Raw genomic sequence first — 26,492 nt, forward strand, 5'->3', positions numbered from 1 at the left:
GCTTCCCAAGCTCTCACCGGCAGCACCGCGGTAAAGCCAAGGCCTCCCCATGGACTCCCCCCCACCTCGTCCCTGCCAGCCCCGGGCAGCTCCGTCCACCCCAGCCCCGGGGGCTCCGCACACACCTGCAGGTGCGCCGTGAGCTGCCGGTACTTGCTGATGGTTTGCTGGTAGTCGGCCAGGGTCTCCTGCGCGGCCTCGACGCGGCGCTCGGCCTGGCGCACCCGCGCCGCCGCCAGGTCCAGCTGCTCCCGCAGCTCCAGCTCCGTCTCCCGCGCGTTCTCCTGCAGCTCGTCGTTCATCTCGTTCATGGCCTCCTGCGGGACGCGGCCACGGGGGTTGGTATTGGTGCGGGGCAAGGGGCATGGGTATGGGGGGTGGGGCATGGGGTACGGGGTGTGGGGGTGGATATGGGGTATGGGGTATGGATATGGGATATGGGGTATGGAGTATGGGACATGGGGTAGGGGGCATGGGACATGGGACATGGGGCATGGGACATGGGACATAGGGCATGGGACATGGGGTATAGGACATGGGGTATGGGGTATGGGATATGGGGTATGGTATATGGGGTATGGATATGTGATATGGGACATGGGGTATGGGGTATGGTATATGGGGTATGGATATGGGATATGGGACATGGGATATGGGGTATGGGGTATGGGATATGGAGCATGAGGTATGGGATATGGGGTATGGGGCATGGGGCATTGGACATGGGACATGGGACACAGGGTATGGTATATGGGGTATGGATATGGCGTATGGGATATAGGATATGGGGCATGGGATATGGCAAACGGGACATGGGGACATGGGATATGGGATATGAGATATGGGATATGGGATACAGGACACAAGTCACGGTACATGAGACATGGGACATGGAATATGGGACACAGGACATGGGATATGGGACATGAGACACAGGACACGGTCACACCATGGGGGCACCCTCTGCCACCCCCCCACCACACGACCCTGCTTACCAGGTCCCCGACGGTCTCGCGCAGCTCCCGGACCTTCTCCTCCAGGTCCAGGTTTCTCTCCGTCAGCGTCTCCACCATCTCCTCAGCTCCCAGAGCAGCATCCACCTGCAAGCACACAGCACATCTCATCCCATCCCATCCCATCCCATCCCTTCCCATCCCATCCCATCCCATCCCATCCCTTCCCATCCCATCCCTTCCCTTCCCATCCCATTCTATCCCTTCCCATCCCATCCCTTCCCTTCCATCCCATCCCTTCCCATCCCATCCCTTGCCTTCCATCCCATCCCTTCCCATCCCATCCCATCCCTTCCCATCCCATCCCATCCCGTCACCCCCAAGCTGGGGGTGCTGCAGTGCTCCAAACTCCTTCCCTACCCCCTGGGATCCCCCTACCAAGCTGCCCCCATGGCTTGTGGCTGTGTCTCGGGCCTGGGGTGAGGCTTTGCTCCTCCTGGGAGCAGAGCAGGAGCCCAACAGCGACTCAAACCCGCGGCCCCTGAGGGTGGGAGGTTGAGGGGGGCCCTGGCTTCGGCTCTTGGCTGCTCCGGGCTCTTCAGCTGCAGCACCGGGCACGAGGCTGAGCAGCTCCACGGTGCTGATCCCCCCACTGAGACCTGAGAGCCCTGGGTCGAGGCTCCCCGTGCTCCCTGTCCCCTGAGCACCCAGTGAGCGCTGGTGCCCCAGCACTGGCAGGGCCACGGGCAGGCCGGGCTCTGCACGAAGCAGCATCACCCCAGGGAAGAGCCCATTGCCTGCACAGCTCAGGCCAGTGCTCGGGGGCTGCAGCGGGGGGGATTCCCAGCCCGCTCTGCAGTGACTGCAGCCCCTTCCCAAGGGCAGCCCCATTCCTGCCCCGGGGCCCAGCCTGGCCGGGACAAGCCCCACAGGGGTGACCCAGGCAGGGACAAGTGATGGAGCGGCGCTGAGCGAGCAGCGACCCCAGAGCAGCCCCAAGCCCCACGGACGCCCTGTGCCCAGGAGCCAGCCGTGGCCGGGCAGGGCCCAGCTCGGTTCCATCGCCCCCGTTGCAGGCTGTGGGTCACTGAGGGACGGGCCCCATGCCCGGCCCGGGGCCTCACCTGCTCCTTCAGCTCATCGACCGTCTTCTCCGCCTGCTTCACCTCCTCCTGCAGCTTCTCCCTCTGCTGCCGCAGCGACTCCAGCTCCGTGTTCTTCTTCTCCATTTGCTTCTGCAGCTTCACGTGCTCCTGCTTCTCGGAGGCAGACAAGTCCCGCATCCTTCAACAGAGCAACCGGAGCCGTCAGAGCCTGCAGGGCCCCAGGAGCCGGCAGCAGCGGCACTGCCCTGCCCAGGCCCTGCTCCTGGGGGCTCCAGCGGGGAGCAGCTCCGGGGGGTACCCAGAGAACAGCTCGTGGGCAGCGGGGGATGAGGAGGCACCTTCCTTCAGTGCGATGGGAGCGACAGGGAGAGCACAGAGATGGGAATGTGGGAAAGGGAGCAGGAAGGGAAGGAGAGGAAAGGAGAGGGGAGAGGAGAGGAAAAGGAAAAGGAAAAGGAAAAGGAAAAAGGAAAAGGAAAGGAAAGCTGCGAATGGGACAGGCTGAAGCACAAGGACGAAGAACCCAAAGCAAACGGAGCCGCATTCATTCACCGCCTTCCAAGCGGGCCCAGCTTTGGATGTCCCTGCCAGGCACTCCCTGGTGCTTCCCATCGGGAGGGGACCCTTCCCACCCCTCCTGGCGCCCAGGCCCAGCCACGGGGGAGCACGGGGTGTTCCCACACGGGGGGCTGAGGGGCACAGGGACAGCGCTGGGGGCACCTTCAGGCTCTGTGGCCCCAGGGGATGGGCTCATGCAGGGAAAGGAGCCGCGGAGCTGAGCCTGGGGCAGGACCCGTGCACAGGACGGAGCCGCAGCTGCACCAGGGCAGCCACAACCGGGCCGGGTCGAGGGGACCTTGAAGCCACCCAATTCCAGCCCGGGGCAGCGCAGGCCGAGCCCTACCTCACCAGAGCCTCCTTGAGCCGGGCGTTCTGCTCCTCCAGCTGCTTCACCTGGTAACTGGAGGCTGCTCCATCCGAGCCTGGCGCGGAGCAGTGGCACCGGTCAGCGCCGCGCCAGCGCCCGCGGGGCTGGGGCAGCTCAGGTCCCACCGGTGCCACGGGCGCCCTCAGCCCCTGAGCCTCAGGCTCCAGCCAAAGCAAACTCACACCAAGGACCCTGCGCATCCCAGTTACTGCTCCATCCCCTGCACACCAGTCCTGTGCTGCCTGTGCCCTCCAGTGCCTTCCCAACCCATCCTCCCATCCCATCCCTTCCCATCGTATCTCATCACATCTCCATCCCCATCCCCATCCCCATCCCCATCCCATCCATCCCATCCCACATCCTGCCACATCAGCTGCTAGGGGCATGGCTCTGGTTTCAGGTGAATGCCAATACTAGAGGTCACAGAACCACAGAACCCCAGACTGGTTTGGGTTGAAGGGACCTTAAAGCTCCTCCAGCCCCAACTCCTGCCACGGGCAGGGACCCCTTCCACTGGAGCAGCTTGCTCCAAGCCCCTGTGTCCAACCTGGCCTTGAGCACTGCCAGGGATGGGGGAGCACTGTGGGATGCACCTCTCCGTGTGTGTAACGGCTCCTCTGCTGCTGTGAGCAGGGTTTAAAGCCCCCCTTGAACACCAAGAGCTCAAAGGCCCCAGGGAATCCAACCAAGGCATCCCACAGATGGGGATTGCTCAGTGCAGCCATGGGGCTGGAGCAGTAACGGACAGAGCCCCTGCGTGACCTCCCATGCAGCGTCCACCCCGGTCCAACACCCTCTGGGGTGCGATGAAACCTAAGCCTGAGCAGGAGCCCAAAGGCCGCCCCTTCCCACCTTTCTCCTCAATCTCGTGCTTCAGGATCTCCAGGTCCATGGTGAGGTATTCCACCTTCTCCTTGAGGGAGTCCACCTCCTGCTGCAGGGACTCTGCCCGCTCCTCCGCCATCTCCTTGTCCAGGGTGGCCATCTCGATGGCGTCAGCAGTGTCTGCCATCTCCTCCATGTAGCGCTCCTTGGCCTCCAGGGCATCCTTGGCTTCCTGTGGTCAAGCACAAGGAGGGGAGGGGAGGAGAGCCAGGAAACCTTGTGGCAAGCAACGGAGAGACCTCCTCATAACCACGGAGTCATGGAAGCATGAGCCAGGGTGGGAAAGAGCTTTGGGATCATCCGCTCCAAGCATTCCCCACCGGGGAAGGGGCCCATGGGGACACAGGGATGCACTGGGAGGGGCCCATGGGGACACACTGCAAGGATCCCATGGGGACACACAGGGATGCACTGGAAGGGGCCCATGGGGACACACAGGGATGCACTGGAAGGGGCCCATGGGGACACACAGGGATGCACTGGGAGGGGCCCATGGGGACACAGGGATGCACTGGGAGGGGCCCATGGGGACACAGGGATGCACTGGAAAGGGCCCATGGGGACACAGGGATGCACTGGAAGGGGCCCATGGGGACACAGGGATGCACTGGAAGGGGCCCATGGGGACACACTGGAAGGGGCCCATGGGGGCACACTTCAAGGGGCCCATGGGGACACACAGGGATGCACTGGAAGGGGCCCATGGGGACACAGGGATGCACTGGAAGGGGCCCATGGGGACACACTGGAAGGGGCCCATGGGGGCACACTTCAAGGGGCCCATGGGGACACACAGGGATGCACTGGAAGGGGCCCATGGGGACACAGGGATGCACTGGAAGGGGCCCATGGGGGCACACTTCAAGGGGCCCATGGGGGCGCACTGCAAGGGGCCCATGGGGACACACAGGGATGCACTGGAAGGGGCCCATAGGGACACACTGCAAGGATCCCATGGGGACGCACTGGAAGGGGCCCGTGGGGACGCCCTCACCTTCTTGGCCTCCTTCAGACGCCTCTGGAGCTCAGCCTGCTGCTCCTGCATCTTGCTCTTCCACTCCTGCACCTGCTCCAGCTGGATCTTGTACTTCTCCAGCTCCTTGAGCTTGGCCTTGTCTTCGTTGCGCTTTATCTTCAGCGTCTCCAGCTTCTCCTCCAGGTCCCGGACCTGAGCCCGCAGGTTCTCCTCCTCCTGCAGCCCCAACCCGGCATCGCTGCAGAACCCACCCCGGGCGAGCTCCCTGCGCCCTGCCCTGCTCCCTCCTCGCCCTCCTGCCCCACACCCTTCCGCAGCTCCAGCTTTAAGCAATGATGACAAAGCAGGAGGGAAATAAGGGTGTTAAAGAGCAGGACCGGGGTAAGTGCTGATGGATGGGAGCACCACAGACACCCCCCTGGGAGGCATCGGTCCCACCGGGGTGCTCTGTGTGTCTCGAGGCGGGAGGGTCCCCAGCGTGCATCCACCCCGATCCGTTCCTGCTCCCCTGCCCGCGCCCCCCCCTCCTGGGACCCTTTGGGGTCTCCCCCTGCACCCAGCACCCCCCAGGCCTCATCTTTACCTTTGTGGGTGATGGGACGGGGGGCGCGAGCGGCGAGGCCAGGCTGGGCGAGGGGATGATGGGTGCCACCAGCGGGGTCTGCGCGGGGGTGCTGGGCTCGCTGCTGCTCATCTCCCCCCCCGAGGCCGAGGCCGAGCCCGAGGGTCCGGCCGTGCCGCTGGACGCGGCGGAGCTGGGGGTCCGGGTGGGCTGGAACAGCAGCACAGAGGGGTCAGGGGGGCCGGGACAACGGGGGTGATGCTTCCAACACCAGGTGCCAGACCCACACTTCACAGAACCCCAGAGTGGGGAGGGTTGAAGGGACCTTAAATCCCATCCAGCCCCAACCCCTGCCACGGGCAGGGACCCCTTCCATAAAGCAGCTTGCTCCAAGCCCCTGTGTCCAACCTGGCCTTGAGCACTGCCAGGGATGGGGCAGCCACAGCTGCTCTGGGCACCCTGTGCCAGCGCCTCAGCACCCTCCCAGGGAAGAGCTTCTGCCTAAGAGCTCACCCCAGTCTCCCCTCGGGCAGGTTAAAGCCATTCCCCTTGGCCTGCCCCACAGACACCCACTGCTGAAGGCAGGGACCACGCTGTCACCCTGCCTGGTTCACAACCCAGAGCAGGTCTCATTCTGCTGCAGGAGGCAGGAGCAGCCCCGCTCCCTCCCGCAGGAGCCGGGATTCCCTCTCCCTGCAAACCCTCCCGCACCCACTCCTCACCCTCCACCCAGCCCCATCCCATGGGTCAGCCCAGCCCCATCCCATGGGTCAGCCCAGCCCCATCCCATGGGTCAGCCCAACACCATCCCATGGGTCAGCCCAACCCCATCCCATGGGTCAGCCCAGCCCCATCCCATGGGTCAGCCCAGCCCCATCCCATGGGTCAGCCCAGCCCCATCCCATGGGTCAGCCCAGCCCCATCCCATGGGTCAGCCCAACCCCATCCCATGGGTCAGCCCAACCCCATCCCATGGGTCAGCCCAGCCCCATCCCATGGGTCAGCCCAACCCCATCCCATGGGTCAGCCCAGCCCCATCCCATGGGTCAGCCCAGCCCCATCCCATGGGTCAGCCCAGCCCCATCCCATGGGTCAGCCCAACCCCATCCCATGGGTCAGCCCAACCCCATCCCATGGGTCAGCCCAGCCCCATCCCATGGGTCAGCCCAGCCCCATCCCATGGGTCAGCCCAGCCCCATCCCATGGGTCACACCCAGGGATGGAGCAGGGAACCGCGTGTCCTTGGCAGAGGTTTGGGTGCTCCAGCCCCAGAACCTGAAGCACACAGAGACGGGAGCAGGGATGGTTTTCCCCCATCCACCTCCACATCTGCAATCCCAACGGGACACATCAGTGCCCAGGACCACAGCAAGGCCACCCGGTGCTGGGGACAGAGCACTGAGCCCAAGGGGGAAGGACAAGATGACCCGGCAGCATCCAGGGGAGCTGGCGGAGCCTGGAGCACCCAGAGCAGCAGGAACTGCTCCCACAGCACTGGGGGGCTGCTCAGACGCTGCCCCCGCTGCGATGGCCCCGGGTCCCTCAGCACCCCCTGCTCTGCCCCTCCTGGAGCTGTGCCCTGCAGCCCTCACCTCTGTGTGGGTGAATTCAGTGCCTGGCTCCCTGCGGTACCCCCGGAGCAGGGGCTCAGCACCTCCACCCCATCCCACCCCTAAGGCAGCAGCAGGCAGGTCCCCAGCACGCTGGATCCCCTGCCAGCTCCTCAGAACCAGAGCCGAGCTCCCCCAGCTGCAATGGGTGCAAGGGGCCGGCAGCCCCCTCCCTCCCGGGCTGGGAACGGTCTCTGGGGCACCGAACACCATCCCCAGGAGCTGCTGCAACGGAGGCGTTCTCATTCCTGCAGCTCCGGGGGTTTAAACCCTTCTGGGAGTGAAGGAGATCCAATGGGAAGTGCCCTCAGAGGCTGGGAAACAGCAGGAGGAAGGAAGCAGCAATGTAAGAGGGACAGCGAGAGCGAGCTCTGCCACCGGCCAGCCCGGGCATCCCTGATGCTCCAGGCCTCAGAGGAGCTCCGGCTGCGAGCACCGGGTTTGCTATGGGGCTCTGCACAAGGGGGGTTGTCCCCAGTGATCCAGACATGGCTCCAGAGCAGCTCATCCCTCTGGATGGGGACACGGCTCCAGAGCAGCCCATCCCTCTGGAGTACCTCATCCCTGTGGAGCACCTCATGGCTCTGGAGCACCTCATCCCTCTGGATGGGGACACGGCTCCAGAGCAGCACATCCCTCTGGAGCACCTCATCCCTCTGGAGCAGCTCATGGCTCCGGAGCACCTCATCCCTCTGGAGCACCTCATCTCTCTGGAGCAGCTCATCCCTCTGGAGCACCTCATGGCTCCGGAGCACCTCATCCCTCTGGAGCAGCTCATCCCTCTGGAGCACCTCATGGCTCCAGAGCACCTCATCCCTCTGGAGCAGCTCATGGCTCCAGAGCACCTCATCCCTCTGGAGCAGCTCATGGCTCTGGAGCAGCTCATGGCTCCGGAGCAGCTCATCCCTCTGGAGCAGCTCATGGCTCCGGAGCACCTCATCCCTCTGGATGGGACCGTGCTCCGCACACGGTGCCGGCCGGAGCCGGGGGCGCGGCGCTGCTCACCTTGGCCCTGCGGGCGGTGCTCTGCAGGCAGCGGGAGGCAGAGAGGAGGGACAGGACAGGACAGGACAGGACAGGACAGGAGAGGACAGGAGCAGAGACAGAGCCCGCAGCAGCGCCCGGGCACGGAGAGAGACAAGAGACAAGAGACAAGACAGGAGGGCCGTTAGTGCGGGGAGCCCGGCGCCGCCACGGGAGCAGAGCCCGGAGCATCCCAGCAGGCTCTTCCCTAACCCAGGACCACCACCACGGCACCGGCCGGGCTGGCCATGAGGGGACCCCTAAGGAGGGGCTGGGCAGCACGACCAGGGCTGTCCTGAGCAAGGGGCTGTATTCAAACACCATCTTCCCCTCCCCTCAACCCCTTGGGTCGCTGGAGGGACCCGGCGGTCACCCCGGGCTCTGCTTCCCCCTTCCGGACACAACCCCATGCACAGCACCCGCCTCCCCCCTTTATCCCATTACCTCATCCGCAGCTTAAAGTACCCAGGAGCAGAGGATCAATAAAGCCTCAACCACACGATCCCATGGGATTGAGGCACTTAAAGCCCATCAGCAGCCGCTCAGTGCCTGCAGCCCAGAGGCAGGGCCTGATGGCCACAGCACCGCTCCCACCACCCCGTTTCTCCCCAGCACCCAAAGCCATGTCCATATTCCCACCCAAACCCAGCTGAGAGCCCTTCCAGCTGCTTCCCTCCCTGTTTCACCAGCACCCCCCCGCCGCAGCAATTACTCCTGCATTATCCCAAATCCTCTTTGCTCACTTCCAGCCTTTCCCAGCAGCCTGCACTCAACAGGAGCCTCCTTCCGATACCATCTCCCATAACATCTCCTGCTGGCACAATCTGCCTTGTAATGGCCACAGGAAGAGCTGAAAGCCCTCAGATAAACACGGGCTCACTGAGGAGCAGGGGAAGGCTCCTCAGGAGCACTCCAGCATCCTTGGGACTTCTCATAGGGCTAAACAGGGATTGCATTGAGTAACACCAAAGAGCTCATCCCAATCTCCCCTCTGGCAGGTTAAAGCCATTCCCCTTGTCCTGTCCATTTAGGCCCTTGTCCCAAGCCCCTCTCCAGGTTTCCTGGAGCCCCTTTAGGCACTGGAGCTGCTCTCGGGTCTCTTGGAGCTGCTCCATCCCATCTCCAGCCTGTGCTTGTGCTGAGACTGCTCCCACAGCAATAGCAAGCCCATGGGCCGTGGGCTGGGCACTGGCTGAGGAGCATCTTCCCCAGCTCAAACCACACCAGACCCTGGAAAGCAGGGAGAAAGCTCTCAGTAACCTCTAAAAGCCATCGAGGCTGAGTGACAGCGATGATCCCGGTGTCATTCTGCTCTGCTGTGAGGTGTAAGGCCATTTAAGTCCCCCTCCATGGAACAGATCATTGAATCCCAGCCTGGTTTGTGTTGGAAGGGACCTTGAAGCTTCTCCAGCTCCAACCCCTGCAGGGCAGGGGCACCTTCCACTGGAGCAGCTTGCTCCAAGCCACGTGAAGCCCATGAAGAGCTGAGGTGGCAGCTCCAAGATCCCTGGATCAGCAGCTCCTGGCACAGCGGGTGCAGAGCGATGCTCCAGCAGGGATCCCACTGCTCCGTCCTCCTCTTCCTCGGAGCCGGACCCTCCCGCACGCTCCAGGCTTTGGTCCCTCCTGGATCCCAGCTGCAGCTCCTCCAAACCACACTGGGTGTTTCTGATGCTGGGTAATGGTGCTCCATGAACATCTGATGGCCTGATCCAGCCCCGGCTCCCCCGGTGGGTCCGGAGCAGCCACACTTGGGCACAAACTCTGCTCCCAGCAGGGAGAACTCTGCCAAAGCCGCTCCTGGGCACCAGCAACCGCCCGTGGTGGGGACAGCATCGCCCATGTCCAACGTGGGGCTGCAGGTCCTGGTCCTGCAGGTCCCTCTCGGCCTGGTTCTGCTCCGAGTGCGGGGTCTCGACCCAAACTGGATCACGGATCACTGGCAGGGCCGCGAGCCCATTGGTGCCAGCACCTCCTCGGCGGGCAGGATGGGCGCTGCCTCATGGAACACGGCTGCTGGGCAGCGTCTGGAGGCTTCTGACGCAGGAGAGAACTTCCCAGGCTGTGAGTGCTGCTGCAGAGCTTCCCCTGAGCACCCCCAGAGGGTTTCCAGCAGCTCCAGCATTAACCCAGCGATGGGCAGGAACCAGCTCCCGCTGGTGCTGATGCCACCAGCACAAGGACACGTCCCTGGGGGGGCTCCTCCTGGGGTGGCATTAACGCTACAAGGGGGGTTGTACGTCAAGCACCTGCACGTGTGCTCCCCCCGATCCCGGGCAAGGGGAAGGAGCAGGGCAGCAGGATTGGAGCCAGCAGCGCTCGGGTCTGTTCCCCCGTGCCAGATGGATGCTGAGCCCGGGGCTGCTCCCTCTGCCCCAGCACCGGTGGAACTTTGCCTCTGGAGGTGGATTAAGCAGCAGCTCTTCGAGTAATCCCCATAGAGCAAAGTATTCCCCGTGCCTGGTGAGCTCATGGAGCCACGGAGCTAAATCAGGCGCTGCTGTCACGCCGCTGTGAAGCCTCCTCCCTGACACAGCACCGGCAGAGCTGCACCCCTGTGCCCCTGCCCAAACACCCTCACTTCTGACTCCCGGAGGGGAAAACCTCAGCGTTCCTCCTTGAGCGCATCCTGGATGTGCCAAAAATAAACCCGAAGGAGGCCCCGGAGCCGGGACCGGGCTCGGGAACAGCCCGGGGGGGTGCAGACACCACAACCCTGCGGGGATGCTGCGAGCAGCGCCCGGGGGTCCGGCTCCCGTCGCTAAGGTGCAAAATCCCGTTGTTAGGAACATGGAAGACGCGGGAGGCAGCGCCGAGCTCCGCCGCTGCGGCGCCGCTGCAGGCACGGGCAGGTGACACGGAGCGATGGCAGCGCCGGGATCCAGGAATGCTGCCGCTTCCTCACGCTGCTTCCCACCCAGCATCATACCCCCCCCCCAGCATCCACCGGGACCGGGGAGCGGCTCAGCCCCGGTGCAGCCCCGCAGCGGTCCCGGGGGAAGGGGCGCGCTGCGGGGAGCGGCGCCGGTGCGGATCGTACCTTGCGGAGCGCCGGGGCCTGCCTCATCCTGCCTGAGCGAGCCGCGACCCGCGGCGGGCGCAACCACGGGCGGCGGCACCGGCAAATGGCTGCGGCTCCGCGCTACCCGCGCTCCATCCGCGCCGGCTGAGCGGGAGGCGCGGGGGGCCCGGCCCGCAGCCCCCGGAGCCCGCAGCCCCCGCCCCGGCCGGTCATGACATCACGGGCGCGCTCCTCTCCGCCCGCCCCGCGGCACCGGGGGATGCTCCGCGGGAGCAGCGGCTCCGCCGCTCAGCACCGCCCCGGAGCGGCCGCATCGCGGAGCTCCGGGCCCTGGCGCGGCGGGGACGGAGCCGGGAGCAGAGCAGGGAGCGGGGGGGGGATGCGGGCTCCGAGCCACAGCATCCGCCGGGGCTGCCGCTCACCGCCCAGCCCGATGCCAGCACCCCCTGCCAGCGCAGGGACTGAGCCCATGGAGCCCCAGCCTGGTTGGGGTTGAAGGGACCTTGAAAGCTCCTCCAGCTCCAGGGACCCCTTCCACTGGAGCAGCTTGCTCCAAGCCCTGTGTCCAACCTGGCCTTGAGCACTGCCAGGGATGGGGCAGCCACAGCTGCTCTGGGCACCCTGTGCCAGCGCCTCAGCACCCTCCCAGGGAAGAGCTTCTGCCTCAGAGCTCATCTCAGTCTCCCCTGGGGCAGGTTAAAGCCATTCCCCTTGGCCTGGCCCTACATCCCTTGTCCCAAGCCCCTCTCCAGGTTTCCTGCAGCCCCTTTAGGCACTGGAGCTGCTCTAAGGTCTCCCCTTCAAGAACCTTCTCTCCTCCAGGCTGTGAAATATCCTTGCTCTGAAAGCGATTTCAGTGCCTGTCAGCAAACACTCCACAGTGATGCTCTCCCAAATCACTCCTCAGGGTTCCCCAGTGTCACAGCGAGCATCCGCAGCCCTGCTCCAGGGGCACAGAGCCCTGTGGATGGTACCTGAAGGTCTGCACCAATTTCACCCTAAAATAAACCCACTTTTGGAGCTGAGCATCATCTCTTTGGCCCAAACATCTCCATCCCTGGAGTGCTCTGGCCCGCTCTGAAGACCAATGGAGGTGATGGTCAGCAGCAGCACCGCGTGCCCCATGGCAGGAACTGAACCATGCACCTGGCACCCCTTGGTGCAGCAGTCATCCCAAAGGCCTTGGGGTGCTCCCAGTTCAGGTGACAGCCACCATCGAGCTGGGCTTCATCACACCTTAGGGCTGATGAGCGGTGGCTGAGGACAGCCTTTGGGTGCAGTGGGATGGATGCTCTCCACGTGGGAAGCTGTCATCTGGCTGGATTCCCCCGGCTGAAGGACAGGACAGAAGCGGCATTCCAGTGGGATGATTCTTCTGCCCTAAGGTCAGATCCAGCCTTGTTCCGTCCTCCAGCACCTGAAACATTGCCTGAGGCCCAATACATGGTGCCTGCCTCCAGTGGTTGCAGTGCAGGAACATTGCTCTCGGTGGGGTCCAATCCATCACCACACCAGTGACAGCCAGAGACCCACACGGTGCTGGGGGGTGTCAGGAGGGGTCTGTGGGTCCTTCAAGAGTCTCCAAGTCCTGAGGTTTGATTTGGTTTGAACCAGTGCAAGTCCTCCAAAGCCTCCAGTACCATTGAACCAGCAGCTCAAACACGTGGCTGCGAGCTCCAGGGCACAAGTCCCCAAAGGACAAAGGATTATGGAGCAAGTCATAGAGCAAACACAGGTATCCCACAAGGACAACCCCTGCAGGAGGCAAGGCCTCCATTGCTTTCTATCACCTCAATCACATCCCTGGGACCATCGGTGAAGCACCCACCCTGCATCCACGTCCTGACATGGACCCTCAGGAGCTGCTGGTCCCAGGACCCAACAGCAGGCACTGGAGCTGCTCTAAGGTCTCCCCTTCAGGAGCCTTCTCCTCCCCAGGCTGGCCCAGCCCAGCTCCCACCGCCTGGTTCCAGGGATGGGGATGCTCCCGCTGCAGGCTCAGACACAGCTTTAAGGTACCTGAAGGCTTTGGAAGCTGTGGGTGGCCAGGGATGGAGCTGTCCCCTCCACGCTGCGGCTCCAGCCACAACCCAAATACGTGCTGCCCATTCCCAACCAGAACCAGGATCATGGCGCCGAGCCCTTCCCTGCACAAAGGAGCCCCATGGAGCTCACATGGATCCAACCCCTGTGAAGAGCATCAGGGATGTTACAGCTCTGAGGAAGCAGCTCCTCCCCTAACACACATCTCTGCTTCCCCAGTCCAGGAATCCCGAATCCAGGAATCCTCTCCTCAGCCGGGATCCAACCCGCAGCTCCCGGAGCTGCTCTCTGGGCAGAGCAGGATGAGAAATGGAATTCCACGATGGAAAAGCGCCCGGGGGATGCTTCAGAGCTGGCCCTTGCACACCTTCAGGGATGTGGAAGTGATGTGTTCATCGTACAGCGTGCGGAGCAACAGGAGCCTTCAGCAGCCTCACAGGCGAAGGGATCGTGGAATCGCAGCCGGCGCGGAGCGGGAGCAGCCCGTGGTGCTGCCAGGGTTAACCGGGCCCCTTCCGTGGTGCCAGACGCTGCTCCGATGGCCCCCAGCCCGCGGCACAGACCCTGCCACAATTCCTTCCTTTAGAAGGAAACCATCTGGGAGCAGATGGCTCCGCGCTCCCACCGGGATGAACGGGCCATCTGCTCCCACACAGAGCCGCGGCCCCACGGGCCATGGATGTGGGACATGAGAGCGGGATCAATGCCCCCAGGGAGGGGTGAAGCCAGGCTCCTGACAGGGCTCTGAACAAAAGAGGCCCAGCTCCGGCACAGGGAATGCGGGCCGGGATGCTGAAAGGAACAGGGATGCTGAAAGGAACAGGGATGCTGAAAGGAACAGGGATGCTGAAAGGAACAGGGATGCTCCTGGGGACGGACACAGGCAATTCACTGTGGGGAGCCCAGCATCGAACTGGCTTTAGGTCGTGCTGTTATCAAAGGGGTGGTGGGAGACAGAGCCCTGTCCCCACGGTCACACAGCCCAGGGGCATGGGGACAGTGCTCCCTGTGCATGTGGCACCAGGGCCATGGTTACCATAGGATCCCAGCATGGGGTCAGTGGGAAGGGACCTCAAAGCTCTTCCAGCTCCAACCCCTGCCACGGGCAGGGACCCCTTCCACTGGAGCAGCTTGCTCCAAGCCCGTGTCCAACCTGGCCTTGAGCACTGCCAGGGATGAGAACAGCCCTGTGCCAAGCATCCGGAGCCTTCAGCCTTGCTCTGCATCCTCACTGTCCCAGCAGCCCGGGCAGGAGCAGCTCAGGATGGAGCAGACCCCCGTTGGCTGCAGCTCCCAGGCACGGACCAGGCCCCTCTGTCTCCCAGCAGAGATGGAGGAGACAGAACCCATCCCGCTCCAAAAGTGAGCAGGAAACACCCAGGGATGGCCCAGGAGCATCCGACCACGCTCCAGCACCCCGTGGGCAACGGCAGGGTCCACGCAACGGCCACAACCTCAACAGCAGGAGGCCCTGCCCCACTGCTCCCGGGGGGCCCAGAGGCAGGCACGGAGCCAAGGCCGGCAGGGGATGTTCTCTGGTGAGCACCATCTGGCACCAGGGCAGCTCACAAGGCGCTTACCGGCTATTTTAACACGCCAAGAGCCGCCCTAAGCTCACAAATGAGGATTTCCCTGCTAATCACGGCGCTATTTTGGGGTGCCCTGAGGCTGCCACGCGCTGGTGCAGGGCAAGAGCTCAAAGGAGGGCACGGGGAGCTCACAAGCTCATTAAAGGCTGCAGAAGCTGCATCCTGAGGTGGCTCAGCCCGGCCCCCTGAGCAGGATGGATCCATCCGACCCCATCTCCACGCAGTGCTGCTGGGAAGGGCTCTCTGGCAGCGCGGGTGCAGGGATGGAAACCCCGGCCGTGGGGCTGGAGGAGCAGGGCAGCAGCACCGCGCTCAGGAACAGCTCTCCCCATCGCCCCACAGAGCCCCGGCTGCAGGCTGGAGCCCCACAGGCGGGCAGGGACCTCGGAGCGGAGCAGGGATGGAGCTGGGCGCCAGGGAGAGCTGCTCCCGGTGCTGCTGCATCGCTCCTCAGCCGGGCCCTTCCCATGGGCAAGTGCTGGGATCACATCCCCAGCCAGGACTCCACATGGTTGGAACAAAGGCACGTCCAGGATGGCACCAGGAGGCAGCAGGTACCATGAACAAAGGCACGTCCAGGATGGCACCAGGAGGCAGCAGGTACCGTGAACAAAGGCACGTCCAGGATGGCACCAGGAGGCAGCAGGTACCATGAACAAAGGCACGTCCAGGATGGCACCAGGAGGCAGCAGGTACCGTGAACAAAGGCACGTCCAGGATGGCACCAGGAGGCAGCAGGTACCATGAACAAAGGCACGTCCAGGATGGCACCAGGAGGCAGCAGGTACCATGAACAAAGGCACGTCCAGGATGGCACCAGGAGGCAGCAGGTACCGTGAACAAAGGCATGTCCAGGATGGCACCAGGACGCAGCAGGTACCGCATCGCGCCCTCGGCCGGGGTTTGCTCCTCTCCTCTCTCAGAGCATTCCCACACCAAGAGCCAAAGATGGGCATGAGGAACCCCTGCCGAGCCCCCTGCACCTTTCGTTCGTGTTGGTACTAAGGGGCAGGAAAGCTCTGGGGCTGGGGAAGTGCCATGGACAGGCTGGCTGGGGGGGAGCTGCAGGACCCACGTTCAAACCAACCTGGGCCTTGCCTCCAAGCCCCAGAGCCCATTTCTGGGCAGCGCAGAAGCTGCTCCCAGCTCCTGGGGCTTGGTCTTTACCCCAAGGGTTGAACCATTGCTCACCCACGGGGTAACAGTGCTCCTGAGAGCCATCAAATCCACCAGGGTGGGAAGGAGCTTCAGGATCACCCAGTCCAACCGTTCCCAGCACTGCCAAGGCCACCTCTGCCCCATGGCACTGAGGCCTCGGCTCCACGCTGTGTGAACACTTGGAGGGCCGGTGCCTGCAGCCCTGCCCTGGGCAGCCTGTTCCAATGCCTGAGCACCCTCTGGGGCAGGAATTGTTCCTCAGCTCCATCTAAACCTGCCCTGGGGCAGCTTGAGGCCCTTTCCTCTTGTCCCATCCCTTGTTCCTTGGGAGCAGAGCCCAGCCCCTCCTGGCTCCATCCTCCTGTCAGGCACTTGTAGGGAGCCATCAGGTCCCCCTGAGCCTTCTCTTCTCCACACTGAACCCCCCCAGGTCCCTCAGCCCTTCCCCATCACCCCTGTGCTCCAGGCCCTGCACCAGCCCCACTCCACCCCTCAATGTCTCTCTTGCAGTGATGGGCCCAGCGCTGAGCACAGGATCCGGGGTGCCCAGCACAGCAGAGCCCCGCAGGGCTCAGGGCTGGGTGATGGAAGCTTCCCCCCGGCTCCCCCCCCTCCCACCCACCACAGCCCCCCCCTTCCCCCGCAGGCAGTGCATGCAGCGGGCAGCATGCAGCGGGGCGGTGCAATGGGACGCGGCGGTGGCTGCATGCAGCCGGGGCAGGCAGGGATGCGATGCGCGCACGGACACCACCTTTTTGGGTTTCACTCCGCGCTGCGTGAGGAGGGAACAAAAGGCACAAGGTTAGAGCCGAGCCGCATCGCAGCGGGGGGGCACCTGCCCCAGCGCCAGCCCCAGCTCCCCACGGCGGGGAGAGCCCCAGAGGAGGCACCGGGCTCCCTGCGGGAAGGAATCCACCCGGGAGAACCCCACACACCCCTACGGCGGCTGAACGGGGAGGGCAGGAGATGGGGCTCACCCTGAACCCCCCCATCCATCACCTTTGCTCCAGCACCATTGACCCACCTCCCGTGGGATCTTTGCTGGCGCTGGATACATCCATAGGAAAACAGATTCCCCCAACAGATCCCCTCCATCAGCACTTGCAGGGAGGGTTAAACACGGGAGCTCAGCCACACCTGGACCCTGGGGAGGGGGATCCCCCAAACCAGCTCTCCAACACCGCCTGTACCTGCACCCACCGCCTTGGGTCAGGCACTCCAAAGGGAAGAGGAGCCTGCATCCAGCCGGGATGCTTCACATCACACATGGAACCACATCTGCCCCCCTTACCTCGGGCCCTGCAGGAGCTGGGCACACACAGCCAGCACCTGCCTGGACCAGGATGCTCATTCTGGCCTCACTTCCCATACATCAAGCCAAGCGGGATGCCCCAGAGCATCAGAGCACTTCACACAGCAGCATCTCCAGCCCAGAACAGCATCAGGGAGCTCCATCTACCAAAACATCCCACCCCAGCAGTGGCCAGCACCAAACTCCCAACCTCTTACACTGGAAACCATGGTAACTGTGGTTAACGGAGGTAACTGGTAACAGGGAACCGATAACTGATGCTGACAGACTGGAGGTACCACTGGCTCTTTCAGCTGGGCTTCCTCAGGCCTTGCACACACAAACCCCTTTGGTTCATCTCCCCTCCTACGTCCTTCTCCCAGTGGGAGCAGCAGGATTCCTTCCAGCTCTCGGTGATCCCTCCTGCAGCCCTGACCCCGGGGCAGGGACCCCGGCAGCGCCACAGGCCCGCAGTGGGAAAGGCTCCTCTCCAAGTCACATCCCACCGGCAGCAAAAGGCACTCCCGGGATCCTCCACACCCCGGGAGGACAAGGAGGGAGCTTCCTCCCCACCCTGGCCTGGATGAGGCTCCCGACCTGCTCCTGGGGGCAACACGCGGCTCCCAGCCCACAGGCACGCTCACCACCGCCATTCCCAGCCTCCGGAGCACGGCCTTCCCTGGCCTGACCTCCAGCACCTCCAACCGTGCCTGCCTGGGGTCCAGGCAGCTCCGGCAGGGACCTGCTCCCTTTGGGATGCAGCCACCCCCTCCGGACACAACCTGCACTGGGCTGTGCCCCGGGGATCCCCGCACCCAGACCCGCACCGTGCACCTCCAGGGAGAGCCCCCGTCCCGTCCCGTCCCGCGGTGCATGCAGGATGTCAGGCTCACTCCCCACAGGAGCCCAGCCAGGAGCAGGCATTGAACCAGATAAAGCTGCCATACAGGAAGCTGTTGGGGTTATTCCTCAGGCACCGGTTCCTGTCAGGAGCTGGAAAGTGCCATTTCCAGGCCCTTGCTCCTGGGGGGTTGGAGGAAAAGCGCTTTTCCAGGTTTTATTATGGAGCACCGAGCGGGAAAGGGCTTAACCAGGACTGGGGCTGGCAGACACCATCCCCTGGGCACACGGTGAGCGCCCGTGTGTGCAGTGCTCCTGTGCAGGGCTGAGCTGCAGGGAGGGACCCCACTGACAGCACTGACCCTAGGGACACCAGGGACACCAGGGACACCAGTGACAACAGTGACACCAGTGACAGCAGTGACAGCAGTGACAGCAGTGACACCAGTGACCCCAAGGACACCAGTGACCCCACTGACTCCAGTGAGACCACTGACACCAGTGAGACCAGTGACCCCACTGACATCAGCGACACCAGTGACCCCAGGGACCCCACTGACTCCAGTGAGACCACTGACACCAGTGACACCGCTGACACCAGTGACCACAGTGACACCAGGGACCCCACTGACACCAGGGACCCCACTGTCCCCACTGACACCAGTGAGTGGTGCCCCTGCCCAGCCATGACCCCAGCTCCTCCCAGCCACACGGGCTCAGCACTCACCAGTTTGCTGCCTTTGGTGGCGTCCATGGAGTCTGCAAAGAGGAACAGAGGCAGCACCGTCACGCCCGGCTCCAGCACCCCATGACAGGAGCATGGAGGGGGCTCCCAGGGAGGGGGGAAGCAGAGGCTGGGACAGAGCTGGGAGCAGGGCACGAGGGAGATCACGGAACCCCAGCCTGGTTTGGGTGAAGGGACCTTAAAGCTCCTCCAGCCCCAACCCCAACCCCTTCCACTGGAGCAGCTTGCTCCAAGCCCCTGTGTCCAACCTGGCCTTGAGCACTGCCAGGGATGGGGCAGCCACAGCTTCTCTGGGCACCCTGTGCCAGCGCCTCAGCACCCTCACAGGGAAGAGCTTCTGCCTAAGAGCTCAGCTCAGTCTCCCCTCGGGCAGGTTAAAGCCATTCCCCTTGGCCTGGCCCTACAGGCCCTTGTCCCAAGCCCCTCTCCAGGCTTCCTGCAGCCCCTTCAGGCCCTGGAGCTGCTCTGAGGGCTCCATGGAGGCAGAGGCACGGGGTCACGCAGAGCTCCCAGCCCCACGGCCTGGCTCTGAGCACCCCAGCAGCAAAGAGCTGCAGCCGCCTCCACCGCAGCACCCGCAGCAGCACCCACTGACATCACCTGCAGCCGTTGCCATGGGAACCCTGGCGATGAGCTACATCCCAGCACCTGCATCCCTACACCCACATCCCTACACCCGCGTCCCCACACCCACGTCCCCACACCCACGTCCCCACACCCGCATCCCCACACCCGCATCCCCACACCCGCATCCCTACACCCACGTCCCTACACCCACGTCCCTACACCCGCATCCTTACACCCACATCCTTACACCCGCATCCCTACACCCGCATCCCTACACCTGCATCCCTACACCCACATCCCTACACCCACGTCCCTACACCCACGTCCCTACACCCGCATCCTTACACCCACATCCTTACACCCGCATCCCTACACCCGCATCCCTACACCTGCATCCCTACACCCACATCCCTACACCCACGTCCCTACACCCACATCCCTACACCCGCATCCCTACACCTGCGTCCCTACACCCACGTTCCCACACCCGCATCCCTACACCCACATCCCTACACCTGCATCCTTACACCTGCGTCCCTACCCCCGCGTCCCCACACCCACATTCCTACACCCGCATCCTTACACCCGCATCCCTACACCTGCAGCCCAGCCCAGCCCAGCCCCAGCCCCCAGTGGTTCGCCCATCCCGGAGGGACCGGAACTCACGCTTGTGTCCCACAGGAGCAGAGGGGCAGAACCCCCTCCCTGACCTGCTCATGCTCTGGGCTGCAGCCCAGCACACGCGGTTCAGGGTTTTCCTCACGTTCCTGTGCATTTCCTGCACCCACAGGATCTTCCCATGGCTCAGCTCACGCCCGTTGCTCTTGTCCCATTGCCTGGGCTGATCCCTCAGATCCCCCTGAGCTGCCTCCTCTGTGGAGGCTGGAAGGAGATGACCTAAAGGTCCCTTCCAACCCCCCCACCCCATTGCTCTCCAGGCCCCGCTCCCCCAGGCCCTCCTCACAGGAGATGCTCCAGGCCCTCGTCATTCCAGCAGCCCTTCCCCGGCCTTGCTCCAGGAGCTCCATGTCTCTTGTCCTGGGGAGCCCAGACCTGGACATAGGGCTCCATGGGGAGGCCCCACTGGGGCTGGGCAGAGGCAGGATCATGCCTTCCCTGTGGAATGACCTCCCCAGGGAAGTGGTGACTCCCCAGTGTTGGACTCTGTTAAGACTGGGCCAGGTTGGACACAGGGGCTTGGAGCAAGCTGCTCCAGTGGAAGGGGTCCCTGCCCGGGGCAGGGGTTGGGGCTGGAGGAGCTTTGAGGTCCCTTCCAACCCAAACCAGTCCAGGATTCATTTGAGGAATTGTAAGGCAGAAAACGGAGCATTCAGCTGGGAATTCTGGCTTGAGGAGACTGGAACACCCCAGGAACATTGTGGGATGTTCCCCTGCCGCAGCTCCCCCAGGACAAGGTGAAGGCCGGACACCAGGACACGGTGCCAAGCCTCATTCCCATTCCAGTCATGGGATGGATAGAGCCAACATCCCCCACAGGAGCCCCCAGCCTGGCACCCGGGGCCAGAGGCTGCCATGGGCAGGAAGCTGGCCTGGATCCATGCTCCCGGGATCCTGAGCGTGCTGCTGAGTGACTGCTCCACAAAGCGGAGCCCAACGGGAGGCAGAGCTCTCAGGGCAGCTCAGAGCCAGGAACGGGCTGCCCGGCAATGGGAAAGGGAAGGAAGGCTCCACATGGTCGGGGCCAAGGAGGTGGGAATGAGGCACAGCCTGAGCGGGGATTTCACAGCATGACAGTAAATCAGCTCTTCCTCCCACAGCCTTGGAACAGTCCAAGTCCTCCTTCCACACAGCCATGCCTGCGGGCAGGAGCTCCCACCCCTCTGGGCTGGATGCCCCGTCCCTCCAGGAAGGATCTCCCACCCCGTTCCCACCAGGCAGACTTTCATGGTAAGCACACACCAGCCCAGAGCAACTCTTGCACACAGTGCTTCCCTCTGGGATCCCAAAGGCCACCCGGGACCGTGCAGGGAGCACCCTGGGAGAGGTGGATGAGCAAGGGGGGAGCTGAGGCAGGGCCAGAGCTGCAGCCAGTGCCCACCCCCAGTGCGTGGACCCCGCTGGGTGCTGGTGCTGGAGCAGGGGAGGGACGGGGCTGGGGCACACAGAGCTCCTGTACCTCTCTTGGGGACCTTCAGGGCAGCAGATTCCGGGGTCTCTGGGGAGGTTGTGTCAGCTCCATCTTCAAACACCTGGATCTGGGGAAGCACAACAACAGTTATTGCACAGGAACGGGGTAAGGGCGCTGGCGCAGGGTGCCCAGAGAAGCTGTGGCTGCCCCATCCCTGCCAGTGTTCAAGGCCAGGTTGGACACAGGGGTTGGAGCAAGCTGCTCTGGTGGAAGGGGTCCCTGCCTGTGGATGGGGTTGGAGCTGGAGGAGCTTTAAGGACCCTTCCACCCAAACCAGGCTGGGGTTCTGTGGCTGTTCCAGCTCTTGTGGCTCCCCACATCCCCCTGACCAAGGCAGGACACCGGGCACTGCTCAGGCCGGTGCTATGGAGCAGACCCAGCACACAGGCTCCATCCTTCCCCAGGACACAGCACCCAGCCCCGGGAGGGACCTGCTGGGGACTGCACGGAACAGCACAGCCACCACCCAAAACCTCGGCAGCTTCCCCACGGCTGCAGCTCATTTACCAGTGACCGGAGGGCTCTGAGCCCACGGGAAGCCACCAGGTGCCGGGAGCCCCAGAGAGGGAGGAGGAGGGAGCTGTGGCCGGATCTACAGCAGGAACTGCGGGAAGGGGACCCCTGAACCCCCAGCACCACCTGTGCCCCGGGCACTGGTCCTGAGCGAGGGAGATGGAGCTTGTCCTGGATGGGCAGAGCTGAATGAGCTGGGTCATGGGAGCCTGGGAGCCTGGAATGGGTTGGGTTGGAAGGGACCTCAAAGCTCCTCCAGCCCCATCCCCTGCCACGGGCAGGGACCCCTTCCACTGGAGCAGCTTGCTCCAAGCCCCTGTGTCCAACCTGGCCTTGAGCACTGCCAGGGATGGGGCAGCCACAGCTTCAACCCCTTCCCATGTCCCACCACCCTCATAGGGGAGAACTTCCTCGTATCCCACTCAGCTCTTCCCTCTTCCAGCCGGAAGCCCAAACTCCTCATCCTATCCCTGCATCCCTTGTCCCAAGCCCCTCTCCAGCTTTCCTGCAGCCCCTTCAGGCACTGGAGCTGCTCTCAGGTCTCCCCTTCAGGAGCCTTCTCTTGTCCAGGCTGCCCCAGCCCAGCTCTCTCAGCCTGGCTCAGAGCAGAGCTGCTCCAGCCCTCGCAGCAGCTCCTGATTCTCCACTTTGGAGACAAAATAAAAGCATTCCCTCTCTCTGGAACTCAGGAACCTTTCCTCACCGAACTCACCCGCACCCGCGTCAGGACAGGCCCTTACATCAGGCTCAACAAGACACCGAGTGCAAGGATCCCTCACACGACGGAGCCTGGAGAGCCCAGAGCCATCGCGGTCTGCCTGGGGCTGAAGGAACCCTGGCTCTTCCCCCCCTCCCCAGGTGCCCAGGGCCCTTTTCCTGGTGGATAAGGAGCGGGGAGCAGCGCCCGGCAGGGCCGTACCTGGGACTGGCGCACGAAGATGCCGTGGTTCTCGTCGCAGGTGAAGTACCTCCTGCCCTGCACCGTGCCGTCGTTCTTGCCCTTCGCCTCGTCCAGGATCACCCCCACCCACTTGCCCGTGGCGAAGAGCGTGGCGCCCACGTAGGCCACGGTGCCGCGGTGCCCCTTGCCGATGACCTCCACGCGGGAGCCCACCTTGAGGGGCCGGCTGCTGCCCTCGGCACTCATCCTGCCGCCGGAGCTGGGGGCCTGCGGGCAGAGCACAGCGTTACACACACACGCACACACACACACACACACACACACACACACACGCAGCTCCAGCAGCAGCCAGGGAAAGGCAATTCCTTCCCTTCCCGCTGCCAAACAGGAAGCAGGACAATGGCAAAGCCCCACTGAGCCCCGCGCCGCTGGCAATGGACACTCCAGGCTCCCGAAGCCCATTCCTGAGGGTTATCGGCTCTGGGACATCAAACCCAGCAGCAGGCACCAGCGCAGCCCCATCTGCCCTCAGCAGTGCTTGCTCCCTCTCTTTTCCTTTCATCGGACACTGTTGGAGCTTTCCAGCCTCCTGGAACACCAGCTCGGGAAGGCACAGCCCACCCCGGGCACAACTTCCCAACCACTTCCCGGTGTCAGGGGTCCTGAGGCTCTGCGGCACATCCAGCCACGGAGCTGGACCAGTGCCCGGCCCGGCTGCATGGCGGGCACCAGTCCCCAGTGGGATGCATGGGGTTCAGGCTGTCCCGGCACGGAGCTGGATCAGCTGCATCATGGAACCATGGAATGGGTTGGGGTTGGAGGGGGCCTTAAAGCTCCTCCAGCTCCAACCCCTGCCATGGGCAGGGACCCCTTCCACTGGAGCAGCTTGCTCCAAGCCCCTGTGTCCAACCTGGCCTTGAGCACTGCCAGGGATGGGGCAGCCACAGCTTCCCTGGGCACCCTGTGCCAGCGCCCCAGCACTTCACAGGGAAGAGCTTCTGCCAAAGAGCTCATCTGCACCTCCCCTCTGGCAGAGCTCTGGGCAGGGGACAGGTCCTGGGCGCCGGTGCTGAGCTCAGAGCTGCAGGGGTGACCCCTGCATCCCTGCATCCCTGCGCTCCCACCCCTCAGGGCTCCTCCCTCATGCAAGGAGCTGAAGCCTCAAAGCGTCGCTCAAGCACACATCAAAGTTGCAGCCGTGCCCCAGCACAGCAACAACGCGGGAGCAGCTCCGGGATGAGATTCCCACCGCAGCTCCCAACCCCAGCCGGGCCCCGGAAGAGCTCTGCTCCCTGTTAACCTTCCTCAGAGGCCTGGGAAGAGCTCTGCTCCCTGTTAACCCTGGTTATTGAGAGCGCGGGGTGCTGCCACGGCCCTGGAAGGGGATCAGGGGTCACCAACCCGGAGAGGGGCTTTGGCCGAGGGATGCAGGGACAGGACGATGGGAATGGGTTCACCCTGCCAGAGGGGAGGCTTGGGCTCCCTGACTCCTGTGCTCCCAGGCATCCAGAGCACCAAATCTGCTCAGGCTTCCCCAGGATAAAGCCCCCAGCGTGGCGCTGGCTTCATCCTGCTCAAGGCCGGAGAGCAAGGACTCAAACAGGGGTGGTTTGGGTGTCTCTGGACACCCCAGCACCAGGCACAGCACCGAGCACGCACCCCCAGACCCCTGTCACAGACACCCCAGCCCAGCCTTGCTCCCCACAGCACTGATCTCAAAGTGCATTGGCTCTGAGCTCAGCCCCTCACATCCTGCCCCCAGATCCCACCCCAGGACCAGGACAGAGCCAGCAGGGCTCAGCTGGACACATCACCCCCCCACCCCACTGCCCCCAGCACCAGTGTGAGCAGCGCCACATCCCACAGCATCCCTGCGCTGGGAACACATCCCCGCGCTGGGAACCACATCCCTGCACTGGGAACACATCCCTGCACTGGGAACCACATCCCTGCACTGGGGACACATCCCTGCACTGGGAACACATCCCTGCACTGGGAACAACATCCCCGCGCTGGGAACCACATCCCTGCACTGGGAACACATCCCTGCACTGGGAACACATCCCTGCACTGGGAACACATCCCTGCACTGGGAACACATCCCTGCACTGGGAACACATCCCTGCACTGGGAACCACATCCCTGTACTGGGAACCACATCCCTGCACTGGGAACACATCCCCGCGCTGGGAACCACATCCCTGCACTGGGAACACATCCCTGCACTGGGAACACATCCCTGCACTGGGAACCACATCCCTGCACTGGGGACACATCCCTGCACTGGGAACCACATCCCTGCACTGGGGACACATCCCTGCACTGGGGACACATCCCTGCACTGGGAACCACATCCCTGCACTGGGAACCACATCCCTGCACTGGGAACACATCCCTGCACTGGGAACAACATCCCTGCGCTGGGAACCACATCCCTACACTGGGAACACATCCCTGCACTGGGAACCACATCCCTGCACTGGGAACAACATCCCTGCGCTGGGAACACATCCCCGCGCTGGGAACACATCCCTGCGCTGGGAACACATCCCTGCACTGGGAACACATCCCCGCGCTGGGAACCACATCCCTGCACTGGGAACAACATCCCTGCGCTGGGAACCACATCCCTACACTGGGAACACATCCCTGCACTGGGAACACATCCCTGCACTGGGAACACATCCCTGCACTGGGAACCACATCCCTGCACTGGGAACACATCCCTGCACTGGGAACAACATCCCTACACTGGGGACACATCCCTGCACTGGGAACACATCCCTGCACTGGGAACACATCCCTGCACTGGGAACCACATCCCTGTACTGGGAACCACATCCCTGCACTGGGAACCACATCCCTGTACTGGGAACCACATCCCTGCACTGGGAACACTGGAACACGCCAGGATCCTGCACAGGAACGCACTGAGACCCCCATGGAACACAGCAGGACCTGCATGGGGAGGGAAAAGGAGCTCCCCGGGCACGCACTCGCTCTGGGCCGCCCTGGGCCCCCTCTGCTCCCTGCAGTGCCCACGGCGGAGCCCAGAGCCCCCATCCCAGCACATTCCCAGCTCCGTGCCCTGGCCCAGGCACAGGTCCCCGTGAGGGCTGTGCTGGGGGTGGGATGGGGCCTGAGCTCGGCTGCAGCCCATGGGGTACTCGGCCAAGCTGGCAGCGGAACGGGGCCTCTGTCCGGTCCCAAACACAGGGAGTGGGGACCCAGCATCACTGCAGGAGGGACACGAGGACACAGGAGAGGCAGTGCCCGGGCTGAGGCTGCCCCGGCCCACGGTAAAGCCTGGAATCGCTTTGGGAGCCCCCTGGGAAGCTCCGCACCGGCTCAGGCAGCCGGGAGCCGGGCAGGGAGGAAGGGAAAAGCCAGGATGCGGGAAGGGAAAGCAGCCCCTGTCTCTGTGCTGGGATCACTGCGGGGCCTCGCTGCGCAGCCGGGCTCGCCCAGCACAGCCCAACTTCAGCCCAGGGGACACGGCCTGGTGCAGGGCAGACCTCACCCGGCCCTGCCCATCGGAACGGGCACTGCCAGGGAGGAACAGCTCAATTCCCAGGCGCAGGAAGGCCGGGAAGCGCCCTCCAGCCCCCAGCACCACCCCCGGTACCTGCCA

At 63.8% G+C, this 26,492-nt stretch overlaps 1 protein-coding gene across 3 annotated transcripts in view; it reads right to left on the minus strand.

Annotated features, from left to right (window-relative positions):
* Nucleotides 1-26,492, minus strand: part of DCTN1 (dynactin subunit 1) — a 41,870-nt gene that overhangs the window by 9,974 nt on the left and 5,404 nt on the right. For all 3 annotated transcript variants that reach the window (XM_061441076.1, XM_061441075.1, XM_061441074.1), the window contains exons 2-11: nucleotides 22,880-23,128; nucleotides 21,436-21,514; nucleotides 18,714-18,745; nucleotides 5,432-5,620; nucleotides 4,867-5,064; nucleotides 3,840-4,044; nucleotides 2,964-3,042; nucleotides 2,078-2,237; nucleotides 996-1,100; nucleotides 126-317 (exon numbers count right to left, since the gene is read on the minus strand). In XM_061441076.1, the coding sequence (XP_061297060.1) occupies nucleotides 126-317; nucleotides 996-1,100; nucleotides 2,078-2,237; nucleotides 2,964-3,042; nucleotides 3,840-4,044; nucleotides 4,867-5,064; nucleotides 5,432-5,620; nucleotides 18,714-18,745; nucleotides 21,436-21,514; nucleotides 22,880-23,107 (1,467 nt within the window). In that variant the 5' untranslated portion in view covers nucleotides 23,108-23,128. The remainder of the gene's footprint in view (nucleotides 1-125; nucleotides 318-995; nucleotides 1,101-2,077; nucleotides 2,238-2,963; nucleotides 3,043-3,839; nucleotides 4,045-4,866; nucleotides 5,065-5,431; nucleotides 5,621-18,713; nucleotides 18,746-21,435; nucleotides 21,515-22,879; nucleotides 23,129-26,492) is intronic.

Source organism: Pezoporus flaviventris, unplaced genomic scaffold (genome assembly GCF_033815535.1).
Source record: "Pezoporus flaviventris isolate CSIRO_AGI_PZ_B2104156 unplaced genomic scaffold, CSIRO_AGI_Pfla_v1 ptg000188l, whole genome shotgun sequence".
Lineage (NCBI taxonomy): Eukaryota > Metazoa > Chordata > Aves > Psittaciformes > Psittacidae > Pezoporus > Pezoporus flaviventris.